Source organism: Coregonus clupeaformis, chromosome 3, assembly GCF_020615455.1.
Source record: "Coregonus clupeaformis isolate EN_2021a chromosome 3, ASM2061545v1, whole genome shotgun sequence".
Classification (NCBI taxonomy): Eukaryota; Metazoa; Chordata; class Actinopteri; order Salmoniformes; family Salmonidae; genus Coregonus; species Coregonus clupeaformis.
In genome coordinates, this window is record NC_059194.1 from 26,160,123 (window position 1) to 26,179,455 (window position 19,333).

At 47.3% G+C, this 19,333-nt stretch overlaps 1 protein-coding gene across 7 annotated transcripts in view; it reads left to right on the plus strand.

The window, feature by feature from the left end:
• LOC121543028 (phospholipid-transporting ATPase IG-like) overlaps nt 1-19,333 on the plus strand; it is a 70,028-nt gene that overhangs the window by 18,098 nt on the left and 32,597 nt on the right. For all 7 annotated transcript variants that reach the window (XR_005995977.2, XM_041852713.2, XM_041852735.2 and 4 more), the window contains exons 2-6: nt 1,387-1,506; nt 3,053-3,142; nt 16,507-16,587; nt 18,597-18,704; nt 19,077-19,205. Coding sequence is in view for 6 of the 7 variants with exons in the window: in XM_041852713.2 (XP_041708647.1) it covers nt 1,387-1,506; nt 3,053-3,142; nt 16,507-16,587; nt 18,597-18,704; nt 19,077-19,205 (528 nt within the window). In the remaining variant the exon portion in view is untranslated. The remainder of the gene's footprint in view (nt 1-1,386; nt 1,507-3,052; nt 3,143-16,506; nt 16,588-18,596; nt 18,705-19,076; nt 19,206-19,333) is intronic.

Genomic DNA, 19,333 nt, shown 5'->3' on the forward strand with positions numbered 1-19,333 from the left:
TTCAGTTACTGTTTATCCACACCACATATATTTATATACTGGATTCTTGGCATAGCTCACTCTAATATACAAAAGTATGTGGACACCCCTTTAAATTAGTGGATTTGGCTATTTCAGCCACACCCGTGGCTGACAGGTGTTTAAAATCGAGCACACAGCTATGCAATCTCCATAGACAAACATTGGCAGTAGAATGGCCTTACTAAAGAGCTCATTGACTTTCAACGTGGCACTGTCATAGGATGCCACCTTTCCAACAAGTCAGTCAGTCTAGCATGTAAAAATGGTTTGTCCTCGGTTGCAACACTCAATACAGAGTTCCAAACTGCCTCTGAAAGCAACGTCCGCACAAGAACTGTTCGTCGGGAACTTCATGAGCCTAAGATCACCATGCGCAATGCCAAGCGTTGGGGGAAGTGGTGTAAAGCTTGCCGCCATTGGACTCTGGAGCAGTGGAAACGCGTTCTCTGATTTTAGTATTTTAAATGAAACTTTTGATTATTTGTGTACTGTTTGACGTTTTGCTGCATTGTTAGGAGGTAGTAACATAAGCATTTCGCTGCACCCGCTATAACATCTGCTGAAATGTGTATGCGACCAATAAACTTTGATTTGAAATGAGGCACCGCTACCGCCTCCTCCACAGTCTATATCTGTACAGGAGATAACTGGGCCCATAAATCTGGTGAGAGCAGCCGCCTCTCCCCAGGGGCAGCGCTTTATAACTGGCTAATCATCAATGACTCTCCACCTTGGAGGGAAGAAATGAAACTCATTACAGGACTAGTGCACCCTCCATTTTGGCCCATTGACCCATGTCATGCTTGCCTTTGTCCCTGTGGAACCTTGGCTTGTGTTCAACAGCTTTTTGGTGTTCCGCTGGTTTTGAAGTTTGGAAAAAGCCTTTAATTATTTCTGCACCTCCGTCTGGATGACATTATATTTTGGTTCATGGCCTTGATTTGAATTTATATTAAAGACTAGAAAGACTTATTATCAAGACTTGAAAGTTAAGGAAAGGAAAATGGTTTTCGACAACCTAGAATAAAAATTATTCCTGATTTTGTTGTATCGTGGAGGTGAGAGCAGTATCCCTGTTTTCATTGATTTGTTTTACTCCCCATGCGTTAGATGTGGACTACATCTTCATTTACTAACCTTGGAAGTTATGCACAAGACATCTTTGCAGTGAACTTGATGTACATTTCCCCAAGTGTTTAGTCTGCTGGTTCATTGTATTAGGAGACTATATACAATATACATTTCTAGCCTCGGTGTTCCAGTGTTGAACCTAAATGTCTGCTAAAGCAATATATTTACATATTGTATACATGTAAATGGCTCTGAATTTGTATTCTAATGCTGTATCTCCATCTCTCTGTACAGTTTGGTAGGGACGAGAGGAGGGTGGACAGCAGGACCATCTACGTAGGCCACCGGCCCTGTCCTGCCACCGACGCTTTCATCCCCCCCAAGTTCTGTGACAACAGGATTGTCTCTTCCAAGGTAAGATATATATATACTGCCATGTTTTTACACCAATCGACCTGGGGTCTGCACAACACCGTAAAACAGGCAAGTGGACATGTTTTTACGTTTCGGCACATGCTTGAATAGTTTCACCTGTCCCACTCTCACCTAAACACCACTGACTCTCCCTCCACTTCATGGAGTCCACTGGCAGTCTTCTCTAGCTCTTTCTCTTTCCCCCTCTCCTCCCACTGCCTGTCCACGTGCTCATCTTCCTCCCCAAATGGAAGGCCATTATTTGTCTGTCAGGAGAGCTCTGTCTGTGGCACTGAAATACACTGCTACTATTTAATGTACCAGCAGGCATGGTGGGCGATTCAATCTGTCCCCCTCTGGCTCTCTGATGAGCCCCCCTATATCCCCCCCTTCAGGGCTAGGGGTGTGGGTCTGAGGAGGAGGGCTGGCTGGGGGTTTAGAATCATATATATATGTGTGTGTGTGTGTGTGTGTGTGTGTGTGTGAGTGGTGAGGATGGAAGAGAGAGAGGGGGAGGAAGGATGGGGGGAGAGAGAGAGAGAGAGAGTGGGGATTTATAGTAGTGCAGAGGGTCCCACTGGGAATGGGCCAATCAATGTCTCTCGTCCTCCAGTGTTACCCAGGCTGTAGTGTTTACACTTCTACCATGCGCCTGCCTTCCATCACCCTGTTCCTTCTCTTTCTCCTTCCCCTCCTCTACTCACTCTGCACCATCTCTCTCCCTCCTCCCTCACGCTCCCCCTCTTATTACTTTCCCTCACACTCTTTTCTCTCTGGCAAAATGAGATGGTCCCTTTCTGCTACCGCTGCATTTCAGCATTCTGCCTCCACTCAAAGACATTCCTCTACCCTCCCCTCTCAACAGTGGTGTGTGTGGGTGTGTGTCCGTGTCCATACGCTTTAGTCCGGCGTGTTGTTGAGTGGTGTAAGTTACCACCGGGGCATTGTTATGCCGTCTCACAGGGATTTGGCAAGATGAGTGTCACGTCAGCTTCTGTGTTGAGTATCAACAGTTATGCCCGCTTATTTAAAAAAAATATGCCGCCAAAAAATCTGCAGCCAACTTGATAAGGTAATCTGCTCTCCATTCATGGCTGGGCGAATTAGGAGATAAGTCTGTAATCCGAATCAATGGAATACCTGCAGGCCCCCGAGGGCTGAGAGGAGGACTGGCTCCCTGGGTCACAGGCAGTTTAGAAAGGCAGCACCAGCGCCGTCTCACTGAGCGAACACACACACACACACACACACACACACACACACACACACACACACACACACACACACACACACACACCAGAGAGAAAGGAGGGAAGGAAGGAACTGATGAATATTGAATGCCACTAATCCTTTTCCTAGCTTAGCCTTTCTTCCTATATCCTACTAGTCCTCTACCCTGAAAAGAGGTTGATGTCAAAGAACAGAAAAATAGTGGTTTGCAGAGACCAAGGATTCACTGGGTAGGCCTATTGTGTTTTAGAATTGTGCTTTTAATTCTCATGTAATTTCATTGGTGCCCTCTCTTGCTCCCATTTTGTCTTTCCAGTACACGGTGTGGAACTTTCTGCCAAAGAATCTGTTTGAACAGTTCAGAAGAATCGCCAATTTCTACTTCCTAATCATCTTTTTGGTGCAGGTGAGTTGTATGCCTGGGACTTGTGAGTATGTTCAATATGTGTTAGTGTGAATTGACTGTGAGGGTCTCTGTGTGTGGCAAGTGTGAAATGGTGACAATGTGTGCCTGTTATCAGGGCTGGGTGTAACTGACTATTATGGCACGTGGGAAACAGTTGGTGTGTGAATCCCTGTGGTCAGGCCTGTGTGTATGACTGGATGTGTTTGAGTGTGAGCCTCTGTATGTGTTTGCGAGTGTAACCTATTTGGGGAGTTGTGAACGGGGACTGCGTGTGTCTGTGGCCAGAGCTATACATGGTTTTGTGTGGCTAGCGCTCCTCTCCTCAACTGCTGAGTGGAAAGTGTGAGGGGGTGAGGGCTAAGCCAGAGCCAAAGCACTGGGTGACATGTTTATCCCTCAGCTCTGTGCTCACAGCAGTACCGCTCTGTTCCTCTACCTCTCCTCTCCTCTATCAGGTCCATAGATCTGCCCAGCGATGTTTCTCTCTCGCTCGCTCTCTCCCCTCTCCCCCACCCGAGGAGGAAACTAACCACCTCTCTCTCTAGCAACCATAAACTAAAGGTCTAAACAGCCCATCCCCAGTGTAAACAGGCTCAGCATACGGAGGGCTGGCTGGCATAAATACAGTAGCCTACCAGTAGTCACTGATGCTCCTGTCAGACAATTGGTATGACAATTCCACGGGGACTGTTACGGCTCAATTCCACTGGAAGGAACTAGGACTAATGAGAGCTAAGGAGAAGCAGTCACAGGGTTGGAGAGAGATGCTGTAGTCCTGAACTCTGAGCTTGTTAGTAAATTGACAACAGTTCATCGCCTCTTTGCTGTATTTAGCGGCACAATCAGCCGCCTTCTGTTCTTTTATTCACTGTGACCTTTACCTGTTTGAGTACTGTATCAGTGGGTTCATCTCTGTGTACTGTGTGTGTGTGTACAGTAGATGTGCTGGAGTGCGTGGTAAATCAGCATAGTGTGTATGAGTTAGATTGAAGGAACATTTGCAGCGTAAATGTGCAAACGTGTGAGTCATGATTTTGTAAGAAGTTGTTTGCGTGTGTAAGTGGGCGTCTGCGTGTGTGTGTGTGCGCGCACCCAGACTGATATGTGGCTGTCCTCCACTAATCCAGCCTTATCCTTACCGTCCAGTTCCCCCCACACAGCCTACCATTGTCGCTTGGGGAAAAAGGGAGACGCACACATACGATACATGCACGCAACCACACACACACACCCATGCACACCTGCACCTTTCAATTCCCCAGTGGCTTCATGCAAATGGACCAACAGAATCCAAACACACAACCCCCTTTCTCCTTTTACCTCTCTCTGTCTCTTAGTGAGTCGCTCCTCTCTCTGTGTGTGTTAGCGAGTCTCCCTCTGTTAGCAAGTCTCTTTCGCTCTCTCCCCCTCTCCGTTGGCAAGTCTCTCCCCGTTGGCAAGACTCTCCCCATTGGCAAGTCTCTCCCCCTCTCTCCCCATTGGCAAGTCTCTCCCCCTCTCTCCCCATTGGCAAGTCTCTCTCTCCCTCACCCTCGGCAAGTCTCTCTGGATGTACTGGGCCGTACATACTACCCTCTGTAGCGCCTTACGGTCAAATGCCAAGTAGTTACCATACCAGGCGGTGATTCAACCGGTCAGGATGCTCTCGATGGTGCAGCTGTAGAACCTTTTGAGGATCTGGGGACCCATGCCAAATCTTCTCAGTCTCCTGAGGGGGAAAAGGTGTTGTCGTGCCCTCTTCACAACTGTCTTGGTGTGTTTGGACCATGATAGTTTGTTTGATGTGGGCACCAAAGAGCTTGAAACTCTTGACCCGCTCCACTTCAGCCCCGTCAATGTTAATGAGGGCCTGTTCGGCCCTCTTTTTCCTGTAGTCCACGATCAACTCCTTTTGTCTTGCTCACATTGAGGGAGAGGTTGTTGTCCTGGCACCACACTGTAAGGTCTCTGACCTCCTCCCTATAGGCTGTCGTGTCGGTGATCAGGCTTACCACTGTTGTGTCGTCAGCAAACTTGATGATGGTGTTGGAGTCGTGCTTGGCCATGCTGTCGTGGGTGAACAGGGAGTACAGGAGGGGATTAAGCACGCACCCCTGAGGGGCCCCAATGTTGAGGATCAGCGTGGCAGATGTGTTGTTGCCTACCCTTACCACCTGGGGGCGGCCCGTCAGGAAGTCCAGGATCCATTTGCAGAGGGAGGTGTTTAGTCCCAGGGTCCTTAGCTTAGTGATGAGCTTTGTGGGTACTATGGTGTTGAACGCTGAGCTGTAGTCAATGAACAGCATTCTCACATAGGTGTTCCTTTTGTCCAGGTGGGAGAGGGCAGTGTGGAGTGCGATTGAGATTGCGTCATCTGTGGATTTGTTGGGGCGGTAAGCGAATTGGAGTGGGTCTAGGGTTTCCGGCATGTTGGTGTTGATGTGAGCCATGACCAGCCTTTCAAAGCACTTCATGGCTTTCAAAGCACAATCTTGCTGCTGTGATTGCACACTTTGGCGTTTCACCCAATAGAGGTTTATCAAAATTGGATTTGTTTTTTAATTCTTTGTGGGTCTGTGTAATCTGAGGGAAGTATGTGTGTCTCTAATATGGTCATACATTTGGCAGGAGGTTAGGAAGTGCAGCTCAGTTTCCACCTCATTTTGTGGGCAGTGTGCACTAAGCATGTCTTCTCTTGAGAGCCAGGTCTGCCTTTGGCGGCCTTTCTCAATAGCAAGGCTATGCTCACTGAGGCTGTACATAGTCAAAGATATCCTTAATTTTGTGTCAGTCACAGTGGTCAGGTATTCTGCCACTGTGTACTCTCTGTTTAGGGCCAAATAGCATTCTAGTTTGCTCTGTTTAAAAAAATAAAAATACAAAATACAATGTGTCCGCTAATGATCTTTTAGTTTTCTCATGATTTGGTTGGGTCTAATTTGTTGCTGTTCTGGGGCTCTGTGGGGTCTGTTTGTGAACAGAGCCCCAGGACCAGCTTGCTTAGGGGGGCTCTTCTCCAGGTTAATCTCTCTGTAGGTGATGGCTTTGTTATGGTAGGTTTGGTAATCGCCTCCTTTTAGGTGGTTGTAGAATTGAACGGCTCTTTTCTGGATTTTGATAATTAGCGGGTGTCGGCCTAATTCTGCTCTGCATGCATTATTTGGTGTTCTACGTTGTACACAGAGGATATTTTTGCAGAATTATGCATGCAGTCTCAATTTGGTCTTTGTCCCATTTTGTGAATTCTTGGTTGGTGAGTGGACCCCAGACCTCACAACCATAAAGGGCAATGGGTTCTATTATTGATTCAAGTATTTGTAGCCAGATTCTAATTGGTATGTCAAATTTTATGTTCCTTTTGATGGCATAGAAGGCCCTTCTTGCCTTGTCTCTCAGATAGTTCACAGCTTTGTGGAAGTTACCTGTGGCACTGATGTTTAGGCCGAGGTATGAATAATTTTTTGTGTGCTCTAGGGCAACGGTGTCTAGATGGAATTTGTATTCGTGGTCCTGGCAACTGGACCTTTTTTGGAACACCATTATTTTTGTCTTACTGAGATTTACTGTCAGGGCCCAGGTATGACAGAATCTGTGCAGAAGATCTAGGTGCTGCTGTAGGCCCTCCTTGGTTGGGGACAGAAGCACCAGATCATCAGCAAACAGTAGACATTTGACTTCAGATTCTAGTAGGGTGAGGCCGGGTGCTGCAGACTGTTCTGGTGCCCTCGCCAATTCGTTGATATATATGTTAAAGAGGGTGGGGCTTAAGCTGCATCCCTGTCTCACCCCCCGGCCCTTTGGAAAGAAATGTGTGTTTTTTGCCAATTTTAACCGCACACTTGTTGTTTGTGTACATGGATTTTATATAATGTATGTTTTTCTTCCAACACCACTTTCCATCAATTTGTATAGCAGGCCCTCATGCCAAATTGAGTCAAGCTTTTTTGAAATTAACAAATCATGAGAAGACTTTGCCTTTGTTTGTTTGTCAATTAGGGTGTGCATGGTGAATACATGGTCTGTCGTACAGTAATTTAGTAAAAAGCCAATTTGACATTTGCTCAGTACATTGTACGAGTCTGCTGTTAATGATAATGCAGAGGATTTTCCCAAGGTTGCTGTTGATGCATATCCCACGGTAGTTATTGGGGTCAAATTTGTCTCCACTTTTGTTAATTGGGGTGATCAGTCATTGGTTCCAAATATTGGAGAATATGCCAGAGCTGAGGATGATGTTTAAGTTTTAGCCAATTGGAATTTGTGTCACCTCCAGCTAGGTGTTTGTCCCCTTGTGTGCTGAGGGTGTCAGGTTCTTGTCAAGTTCTGGCATTTAGGTCGCCACAGACTAGTACATGTCCTGGGCCTGGAAATTGTTGATCTCCCCCTCTAGGATGGAGAAGCTGTCGTCGTTAAAGTATGGGGATTCTATTGGGGGGATATAGGTAGCACACATGAGGACATTTTTCTCTGTTGAGATAATTTCTTTATTAATTTCTAGCCAGATGTAAAATGGTCCTGTTTTGACTAATTTAATAGAGAGGGTTAGGTCTGCTCTATACCAAATTAGCATACCCTCTGAGTCTCTTCCCTGTTTCAGACCTGGTAGTTTGGTGGATGGGACTATCAGCTCTCTGTAACCTAGAGGGCAACCAATGGGTCCCTCTCCTTTATACCATGTTTCTCCATTAGTGATTGTCTATCTTGCTCTGTTAGTTAGTCTCTCTCTGTTAGACAATCACTATCTCTCTCTGCGCTGCTGACGTCAGCAGCCAGGAAGCCCTCTGTACTTATGAGAGCCTCAAATAGACTCTGGCTGCCTGATAAAAAAGCACCACTCTCCTATAAATAGCTCTGTATGCCTTTGCTGCCTGCCTCCTGATCGAATGGGAGCGGGGTTGGAGAGATGGAGGGAGGGAAGATGAGGGCCCATGCCTCCCCTGCCCTGGGACCTGAGGGACAGGCAGTCTGTCGCTCACTCTGACACACTTCCTCCCTGTTCAGAAGGAGACAAGGGTGTATCAAAGTTTGAGGAATGGGCCTGTTATTTGCGGGGGTATGGTCTGTAGTTGTGTGATTACTGTGTGAGATTACAGATTGGTGGAATGTATAAAATGTACGAGGGAAGGAGATGGAACAACACTCAGGAGAAATAGCCTGCCCCCCTAGGTAACGCTATGGGAACATTGGGGTGTCCAGTGTTTTTTTTTCTCCAGCAGCGGTGGCAAGATTAGCTGGTGGGGAGTGGGGGGGTAGTGGGCGTGGCCAATGGGTGTGGAGTGTTTGTGTGATTATAGTGCACTCTGTAATGGCCACTCTCTGCAGTAGTGTGATGTGAACTAAATCATGCCTTGTAGTCGGGTGGGACTGACCGTGTCGGGGACATACTGTCCTCAGCACTTTCAGCCGCAATACAGCCAGTCACTCTTTTTTAATATCTTTAATCGGCCTGGACTGGCCACATCTAGCCCCACTCCCTACCTCCAGAAGGGCTTTTATCAATTTATAAGATCGAAAAACGATATGTGCCTTCGCCCGCTCCCACCAACATCTATCACCTATGGGGCCGAGGGGCAGCATTAGTTACAGCTCTTTCTGCTGAATAGACTTACTGAATGTGAAGAGGGTCCGGGCTGGGCCAGGAGAGGGGACATGTATTCAATAAAACTCCTGCTCCGGAATCACCCGAGGGTCCACTGAGGAGTCTTTAACATTGAGACCTGCCACCTGGGTCGACCCAGCTCCACAAATTCTATTAAAGTCTTCTCACAGCCTCTATTTCTGGCTGGGAACACCTGGAGCTACAGAAGAAGAGGAGGAGAGGACGGTTTCACTCTCACATTCTCCCTCTCTTTGACTGAGTCCCAGTCAAAGCTTTAGTGCTCAGCACACTGCCTGCTGGTGTGTGTAGGTGATGCATGTACAGTGAGGGAAAAAAGTATTTGATCCCCTGCTGATTTTGTACGTTTGCCCACTGACAAAGAAATTATCAGTCTATAATTTTTATGGTAGGTTTATTTGAACAGTGAGAGACAGAATAACAACAAAAAAATTCAGAAAAACGCATGTCAAAAATGTTATAAATTGATTTGCATTTTAAATGAGGGAAATAAGTATTTGACCCCCTCTCAATCAGAAAGATTTCTGGCGCCCAGGTGTCTTTTATACAGGTAACGAGCTGAGATTAGGAGCACACTCTTAAAGGGAGTGCTCCTAATCTCAGCTTGTTACAAGTATAAAAGACACTTGTCCACAGAAGCAATCAATCAATCAGATTCCAAACTCTCCACCATGGCCAAGACCAAAGAGCTCTCCAAGGATGTCAGGGACAAGATTGTAGACCTACACAAGGCTGGAATGGCTACAAGACCATCGCCAAGCAGCTTAGTGAGAAGGTGACAACAGTTGGTGCGATTATTCGCAAATGGAAGAAACACAAAATAACTGTCAATCTCCCTCGGCCTGGGGCTCCATGCAAGATCTCACCTCGTGGAGTTGCAATGATCATGAGAACGGTGAGGAATCAGCCCAGAACTACACGGGAGGATCTTGTCAATGATCTCAAGGCAGCTGGGACCATAGTCACCAAGAAAACAATTGGTAACACACTACGCCGTGAAGGACTGAAATCCTGCAGCGCCCGCAAAGGTCCCCCCTGCTCAAGAAAGCACATATACAGGGCTGTCTGAAGTTTGCCAATGAACATCTGAATGATTCAGAGGAGAACTGGGTGAAAGTGTTGTGGTCAGATGAGACCAAAATCGAGCTCTTTGGCATCAACTCAACTCGCCGTGTTTGGAGGAGGAGGAATGCTGCCTATGACGCCAAGAACACCAACCCCACCGTCAAACATGGAGGTGGAAATATTATGCTTTGGGGGTGTTTTTCTTTTAAGGGGACAGGACAACTTCACCGCATCAAAGGGACGATGGACGGGGCCATGTACCGTCAAATCTTGGGTGAGAACCTCCTTCCCTCAGCCAGGGCATTGAAAATGGGTTGTGGATGGGTATTCCAGCATGACAATGACCCAAAACACATGGCCAAGGCAACAAAGGAGTGGCTCAAGAAGAAGCACATTAAGGTCCTGGAGTGGCCTAGCCAGTCTCCAGACCTTAATCCCATAGAAAATCTGTGGAGGGAGCTGAAGGTTCGAGTTGCCAAACGTCAGGCTCGAAACCTTAATGACTTGGAGAAGATCTGCAAAGAGGAGTGGAACAATATCCCTCCTGAGATGTTTGCAAACCTGGTGGCCAACTACAAGAAACGCCTGACCTCTGTGATTGCCAACAAGGGTTTTGCCACCAAGTACTAAGTCATGTTTTGCAGAGAGGTCAAATACTTATTTCCCTAATTAAAATGCAAATCAATTAATAACATTTTGACATACGTTTTTCTGGATTTTTTGTGTTGTTATTCTGTCTCTCACTGTTCAAATAAACCTACCATTCAAATTATAGACTGATCATTTCTTTGTCAGTGGGCAAACGTACAAAATCAGCAGGGGATCAAATACTTTTTTCCCCTCACTGTATGTATGTATGTATGTATGTATGTATGCTGTTTGCTAAGGGAGCAGCAAGTTCCTCTTTCACTTCCTCATTGTCAGTCCTCTCACAGGTGAGCAGGGAAACACCAGAGAGAGGGCTCACAACAAATCTCCTGCCTCAGCTGATGCCAATCTGACAGCTTGTACAGCTCATGCTCTGAATGCCAAATAAGAGCCACTCTACGCGTGTGGGTGCACAACTCTGTGTGTGTTCCGTAACAAGCGCCACTTTCTCAGTGGGAGCCTCTGGCGTGTGCTGAAAGCCTCTGGCGTGCTGCAGGATCAGGGGAGCGGGGTTAAATCCGCCTCGTGACCGCATTGAGGGTACACGCACAATTACACAATGGCTGCGTGTTGTTGGGGGCTGTTTTTGCAGGTCAAGCTTTTGTCTCTGTGCTCCGGAGCCACTGGTTGTTTGGGATTACCTGACTGGCCCTGTGCAGGAAATCTGTCTCTCTAGGCTCGTTAGTGGTCCAGATTCCTGTGCGCGCACACACACACCACACACAAGACTGCCCCTGGCCTGCGGTCCAGCACGGCTCCCAGCAGGAGAGGAGGGCCTGCTCAGTTGTCTGTTGGCATCAACACTAGGCAGGCAGCAGGAACCAGCCCTGTGTGGGTTCAGATTAAATACCACTGTGGCCCTGGCCCACTTAATTAGGTGTCCTGCAGGTCCAAGATCCTTGGATTCTCCTCCTACTCTGTCTCGGTACAAAATGTCTCATGTCTCTCTGTTGGACGGAGAGAGGAGAGAGATTAGGCGCTTTGGAGCCGGGACTGCCACACACACACACGCATGCGTACACTCAGGCAGACACACACTACAACCTGTATTTATGTGGGAGTGCCCCGCCCGCTGATCTTCTACCACATCATGTGCTCGAAGAATCTGTTGTAACCTGTCCAATGTTATTCTTTTTCCATACAATGAATTCTCGTCTAAGAAATGGCCTTGGAAATGACTCTTTCACTGCACCACTCCTGAGACAGTCTGCACTAACTACGTTGTAGGCAGGATTAAAAAAATAAATACATTATTTAACCAGGTAGGCCAGTTGAGGACAAGTTCTCATTTACAACTGCGACCTAGATAAAGATAAAGCAAAGCAGTGCGATTAAAAACAACAACACAGAGTTACATATGGGATAAACAAAAACGTACAGTCAATAACACAATAGAAAAATAGAAAATCTATATACAGTGTGCAAATGTAGTAAGTTATGGAGGTAAGGCAATAAATAGGCCATAGTGCAAAATAATTACAATTTAGTATTAACACTGGAGTGATAGATGATGTGCAAATAGAGATACTGGGGTGCAAATTAGCAAAATAAATAATATGTGGATGAGGTAGTTGGGTGGGCTAATTACAGATGGGCTGTGTACTTGTGCAGTGATCGGTAAGGTGCTCTGACAACTGATGCTTAAAGTTAGTGAGGGAGATAAGAGTCTCCAGCTTCAGAGATTTTTGCAGTTCGTTCCAGTCATTGGCAGCAGAGAACTGGAAGGAATGGCGGCCAAAGGAGGTGTTGGCTTTGGGGATGACCAGTGAGATATACCTGCTGGAGCGCATACTACGGATGGGTGTTGCTATGGTGACCAATGAGCTAAGATAAGGCGGGGATTTGCCGAGCAGTGATTTATAGATGACCTGGAGCCAGTGAGTTTGGCAACGAATATGTAGTGAGTGCCAGCCAACGAGAGTGTACAAGTCACAATGGTGGGTAGTATGTGGGGCTTTGGTGACAAAACGGATGGCACTGTGATAGACTACATCCAATTTGCTGAGTAGAGTGTTGGAGGCTATTTTGTAAATGACATCGCCGAAGTCAAGGATCGGTAGGATAGTCAGTTTTACGAGGGCATGTTTGGCAGCATGAGTGAAGGAGGCTTTGTTGCATAATAAGAAGCCGATTCTAGATTTAACTTTGGATTGGAGATGCTTAATGTGACTCTGGAAGGAGAGTTTATGGTGTAACCAGACACCTAGGTATTTGTAGTTGTCCACATATTCTAAGTCAGACCCGCCCGAGAGTAGTGATTCTAGTCGGGCGGGCTGGTGCAAGCAGCGTTCGATTGAAGAGCATGCATTTAGTTTTACTAGCGTTTAAGAGCAATTGGAGGCTACGGAAGGAGTTGTATGGCATTGAAGCTCGTTTTGGAGGTTTGTTAACAGTGTCCAATGAAGGGCCAGATGTATACAAAATGGTGTCGTCTGCGTAGAGGTGGATCTGAGAGTCACCAGCAGCGAGAGCGACATCATTGATATACACAGAGAAATAGAGTCGGCCAGAGAATTGAACTCTGGGGCACCCCCATAGACTGCCAGAGGTCCAGACAACCGGCCCTCCGATTTGACACATTGAACTCTATCTGAGAAGTAGTTGGTGAACCAGACGAGGCAGTCATTTGAGAAAGGCTATTTAGTCTGCCAATAAGAATGTGGTGATTGACAGAGTCGAAAGCCTTGGCCAGGTCGATGAAGACTGCTGCACAGTACTGTCTTTTTATCGATTGCGGTTATAATATTGTTTAGGACCTTGAGGGGTACCCATGACCAGCTCGGAAACCAGATTGCATAGAGGAGAAGGTACGGTGGGATTCGAAATGGTCGGTGATCTGTTTGTGAACTTGGCTTTCAAATACTTTCGGAAGGCAGTGCAGGATGGATATAGGTCTGTAACAGTTTGGATCTAGAGTGTCACCCCCTTTGAAGAGGGGGATGACCATGGCAGCTTTCCAATCTCTGGGGATCTCAGACGATACGAAATTGAGGTTGAACAGGCTAGTAATAGGGGTTGCAACAATTTCGGCAGCTAATTTTAGAAAGAAAGGGTCCAGATTGTCTAACCCAGCTGATTTGTATGGTTCCAGATTTTGCAGCTCTTTCTGAACATCAGCTATCTGAATTTGGGTGAAGGAAAAGTGGGGGGGGCATGGGCAAGTTGCAGCGGAGGGTGCAGAGCTGGTGGCCGGGGTAGGGGTAGCCAGGTGGAAAGCATGGCCAGCCGTAGCAAAATGCTTGTTGAAATTCTCGATTATCATGGATTTATCGGTGGTGATAGTGTTTCCTAGCCTCAGTGCAGTGGGCAGCTGGGAGGAGGTGCTCTTATTCTCCATGGACTTTAGTGTCCCAAAACCTTTTGGAGTTAGTGCTACAGGATGCAAATTTCTGTTTGAAAAAGCTAGCCTTTGCTTTCCTAACTGATTGTGTATATTGGTTCCTGACTTCCCTGAATAGTTGCATATCGCGGGGGCTGTTCGATGCTAATGCAGTACGCCAGTATGTTTTTGTGCTGGTCAAGGTTAGTCAAGTCTGGGGTGAACCAAACTATATCTGTTCTTAGTTCTGAATTTTTTGAATGGGGAATGCAAATTTAAGATGGAGAGGAAAGCACTTTTAAAGAACATCCAGGCATCCTCTACTGACGGAATGAGGTCAATATCCATACAGGATACCCGGGCCAGGTCAATTAGAAAGGCCTGCTCGCTGAAGTGTTTTAGGGAGCGTTAGACAGTGATGAGGGGTGGTTGTTTGACCGCGGGCCCATTACGGACGCAGGCAATGAGGCAGTGATTGCTGAGATACTGGTTGAAGACAGCGGAGGTGTATTTAGAGTGTAAATTAGTTAGGATGATATCTATGGATTTAGGGTTGTACCTGGTAGGTTCCTTGATAATTTGTGTGAGATTGAGGGCATCTAGTTTAGATTGTAGGACGGCCGGTGTGTTAAGCATATCCCAGTTTAGGTCACCAAGCAGTACGAACTCTGAGGATCGATGGGGTGCAATCAATTCACATTTGGTGTCCAGGTCACAGCTGGGGGCTGAGGGGGGTCTGTAGCAAGCGGCAACAGTTAGAGACTTATTTCTGGAAAGGTGGATTTTTAGAAGTAGAATCTCAAACTGTTTGGGCACAGACCTGGATAGTATGATAGAGCTCTGCAGGCTATCTCTACAGTAGATTGCAACTCCGCCCCCTTTGGCAGTTCTATCTAGACTGAAAATGTTGTAGTTGGGGATGGAAATGTCTGAATTTTTGTTGGCCTTCCTAAGCCAGGATTCAGACACTGCTAGAACATCAGGGTTGGCGGAGTGTGCTAACGCAGTGAATAACTCAAACTTAGGGAGGAGGCTTCTGATGTTAACATGCAAGAAACCAAGGCTTTTATGGTTACAGAAGTCAACAAATGATAGCGCCTGGGGAGTAGGAGTGATACTGGGGGCTACAGGGCCTGGGTTAACCTCTACATCACCAGAGGAACAGAGGAGGAATAGAATAAGGATACGGCTAAAGGCTTTAAGAACTGGTCTTCTAGTGCGTTGGTTACAGAGAATAAAAGGGGCAGATGTCTGGCCGTTGTAGAATAGATTCAGGGCATTATGGACAGACAAGGATATGGAAGGATATGAGTACAGTGGAGGTAAACCTAAGCGTTGGGTAACGATGAATGAGATAGCATCACTGGAGGCACGAATTGAGCCGGTCTCCGCGTGTATGGGGGCTGGGACAAAGGAGCTATCTGAGGCAGGTTGAGCAGGACTGGGGGCTCTACAGTGAAATAGTACAATAAGAACTAACCGAAACAGCAATAGGCAAGGCATATTGACATGGGAGAGAGGCATAAAGCAATCACAGGTGTTATTCAAGAGAGCTAAGACAACAGCTGGTAATGGCGACAAAAGTTTGGGCTGAGGCTAAACAGATAAACAGGATGGGGTACCGTATAAAGGAACAGTCCAGCAGGCATCAGCTGTGTAGCTGAGTGATCAGGTCCAGGGAACAGCAATAGGTGAGTCCGGGAACAGTTCGGTGGCTGCTACGGCACAGGCAAGCAGGAGGCACGGCTGTTGATTGCGTGTGCAAGCGGCCCGGAGCTAGCAGATGGATCCTCGCGGTCGTCGCAACGGGAAGCCCGTTGAAACCACATCAGACGACTACGTCGGCAGACCAGTCGTGACGGATGGCGGGGCTCCGTGTCAACACTAGGAGGTCTCGTCCGGTTGACAGAGCGGTGGATAGCTGGGAGATGGGCCTGGCTCGAGGCTAGCTCAAGGCTAACTGGTGCTTGCTTCGGGACAGTGGTGATTACCCAACAACAACAACAACAGCTATTTGGTTGCAGCTAGCTAGTTGCGATGATCCAGTGTTAAGGTCCAGTGATTCAGTGATCCCGGCAGAAAATCCAATATGCTCTGGGTCGATAGTGCGCTGTGCAGACTGGCCGATAATTGTCCAGGCTAGAGCTGGCTGGTAGGTAGTGCAGGCCACGGACAACAGTGAAGACCGCTAACGGTGGCTAATAGCAAGTAGCTAGTTAGCTGGCTAGTTTCAGCCGGAGGTTCTAGATAAAAAGGTATAAAGAAATAATAGAATCCGTTCCGCATTGGGTGAGGCGGGTTGCAGGAAAGTATATTTAGTTAAAGGATGGAAAGTGAGATTGAGAAATATATACGAAAAAGACAATAAAACAAATAAAAAACAGGCTATTTACACAAGGACACTACAGAATACACGACTGCACTGCTACGCCATCTTGGAATGGTAGTCCATTAGATAATCATTAATAATATGAGTAGATAGGCTACTATTGCAATTAGTCAATATGAGTTATTAGTGGAGGAAATGGTAGAATGATGATGATTTACTGGGAAAGATGGGTTGATCTGTGGCTGTCTGAAGGTTGGAAAACACACATGCACAGTATACATGTTTGAGGTCCTCCAATCAGAGGGGAGGGTGGGGATGTGATTATTGTATGTTTTGCATTTAGTTGTTGTTTTTTGTTAAACAACAAAGCATATAGTCCATAAAGTGTCTAGTGTTCTCTCCTACAGGTGATAGTAGACACCCCCACCAGCCCAGTCACTAGTGGCCTGCCATTGTTCTTCGTCATCACAGTCACAGCCATCAAACAGGTAAGACATGATACTGTCTCCATTTTGAATTCACTGTCCCCCCCCATAGAAATATACATTACATTTACATTTTCGTCATTTAGCAGACGCTCTTATCCAGAGCGACTTACAAATTGGTGTTTTATTTTATTTTATTCTATTCTCTTTGGGGTGGGGTAAGGGGGGGTAGAAGGATTACTTTATCCTATTCTAGGTATTCCTTAAAGAGGTGGGGTTTCAAGTGTCTCCGGAAGGTGGTCAGTGACTCTGCTGTCCTGGCTTCGTGAGGGAGATTGTTCCACCATTGGGGTGCCAGAGCAGCGAACAGTTCTGTCTGGGCTGAGCGGGAACTGTGCTTCCGCAGAGGTAGGGGGGCCAGCAGGCCAGAGGTGGATGAACGCAATGCCCTCGTTTGGGTGTAGAGACTGATCAGAGCCTGAAGGTACGGAGGTGCTGTTCCCCTCACAGCTCCGTAGGCAAGCACCATGGTCTTCTAGCAGATGCGAGCTTCAACTGGAAGCCAGTGGAGTGAGCGGGGTGACGTGAGAGAACTTGGGAAGGTTGAACACCAGACGGGCTGCGGCGTTCTGGATGAGTTGTAGGGGTTTAATGGCACAGGCAGGGAGCCCAGCCAACAGCGAGTTGCAGTAATCCAGACGGGAGATGACAAGTGCCTGGATTAGGACCTGTGACGCTTCCTGTGTAAGGCAGGGTCGTACTCTGCGAATGTTGTAGAGCATGAACCTACAGGATCGGTTCACCGCCTTGATGTTAGCGGAGAACGACAGGGTGTTGTCCAGGGTCACGCCAAGGCTCTTCGCACTCTGGGAAGAGGACACAACGGAGTTGTCAACCGTGATGGCGAGATCATGGAACGGGAGGAAGAGCAGGTCCGTCTTGCCGAGGTTCAGCTTGAGGTGGTGATCCGTCATCCACACTGATATGTCTGCCAGACATGCAGAGATGCGATTCGCCACCTGGTTATCAGAAGGGGGAAAGGAGAATATTAATTGTGTGTCGTCTGCGTAGCAATGATAGGAGAGGCCATGTGAGGATATGACCGAGCCAAGTGACTTGGTGTATAGCGAGAATAGGAGAGGGCCTAGAACTGAGCCCTGGGGGACACCAGTGGTGAGAGCACGTGGTGCGGAGACAGATTCTCGCCACAACACCTGGTAGGAGCGACCTGTCAGGTAGGACGCAATCCAAGAGTGAGCCGCGCCGGAGATGCCCTACTTGGAGAGGGTGGAGAGGAGGATCTGATGGTTCACAGTATCAAAGGCAGCAGATAGGTCTAGAAGGACGAGAGCAGAGGAGAGCGAGTTAGCTTTAGCAGTGCGGAGAGCCTCCATGACACAGAGAAGAGCAGTCTCAGTTGAATGACCAGTCTTGAAACCTGGGTGTATAATATAATGATATAAATATAATGATTACTAGAATGGACATACCCATTCTAAAGGGGCTTTTCACATTCTACAAATTCAATTTCTATGGTCCCCTCAAAGCCTCTTTATGCATCTCTCCACCACCTCTCTTCTTCCACGTTTTTAATTAACTACCTTTCCTTTAAAAGCGTATATTTTGGGGGGTGAAATATTGAATCATTTAAAATGCTTTATAATTTTTTTGTCACAGCCAAAGTAACGCTGGCTGTGCGGGTCAATGCCGAAAAAAATGGTTGTCTGGAGAACATGACCGAATGGTGTGATAGTCTCTGGTATATTGTCTCTTTTTCTGCTGCAGCTGTGTCCAAGCTTTTAGATGTATTGTTTTAGGGATTGGCTTTTCTGGTGGCCTGCTGCTAGGGCTTTTTGAAATGCACAATGGAGGGTGTACTTCCTTCCAAAAATATATGGGACACATTGATAGCAGCTAGCGATGCTGCTGCCTTTATCCAGGCTTTGAAGTGGGACAACAGTGGTGGCTCTCTGTAGACTGGGCGAGGTGAGCACAGCCATGCAGTCAGTCCCTTACTAAAAGGACACGTGTGTGTGTCTCTCTCTCTCCCTCCCCTCCTCCATCTCTCTCAGGGCTATGAGGACTGGCTGCGGCACAAGGCAGACAATGAGGTGAATAAGTACCTGGTGACGGTGCTGGAGGACGGCCGGAGCGCACGCAAGGAGAGCGAGAAGATCAAGGTACCGTTCAGCAAGCTGCGCCTCTGCCAAGTTCCCCGTAAATAAATATCCCCTTGGGGACGGAGAGGTAGTTGGCATCTTGGCATGTTCAAGTGTTTTTGATGGTGTTGCTGCACTGTACCGTATGGTAATCCAAAGTAGGTAATGCGGAATGAAGGAAGTTGATGTTATTTCAGTCATGTATAGAGTTACAATGCTTTTATGGCCCAATCCCAAATTGACCTCTAGACCTCCCTATGCACATTGCAACTGTGGAGAACTGAGCGGATTTGACAGGTATAAGCAATTTGGTAACTGCTCCACCTTTCCCTCTGATAGGCTAGGACGGTGGAAGTTTCACCATTGCTTATACCAACTATGTTGTTCCTCTAGGTTGGTGATGTGGTGGAGGTGGTGGAGGATGAGACATTTCCCTGTGACCTCATCCTGCTGCAGTCCAGCCGGGAGGACGAGACCTGCTTTGTCACCACGGCCAGTCTGGACGGGGAGTCCAACCACAAGGTGGAGTGCTGCTACAGTAACGTGGCTCATGGTGTCATTAAGACGTATCATCATGGCAGACGTGTGGTCTGTGGGGGTATGGCATCGCTTTCAATCTGCCATCACTCCCTTCCTCTCCTCTTCTAAAT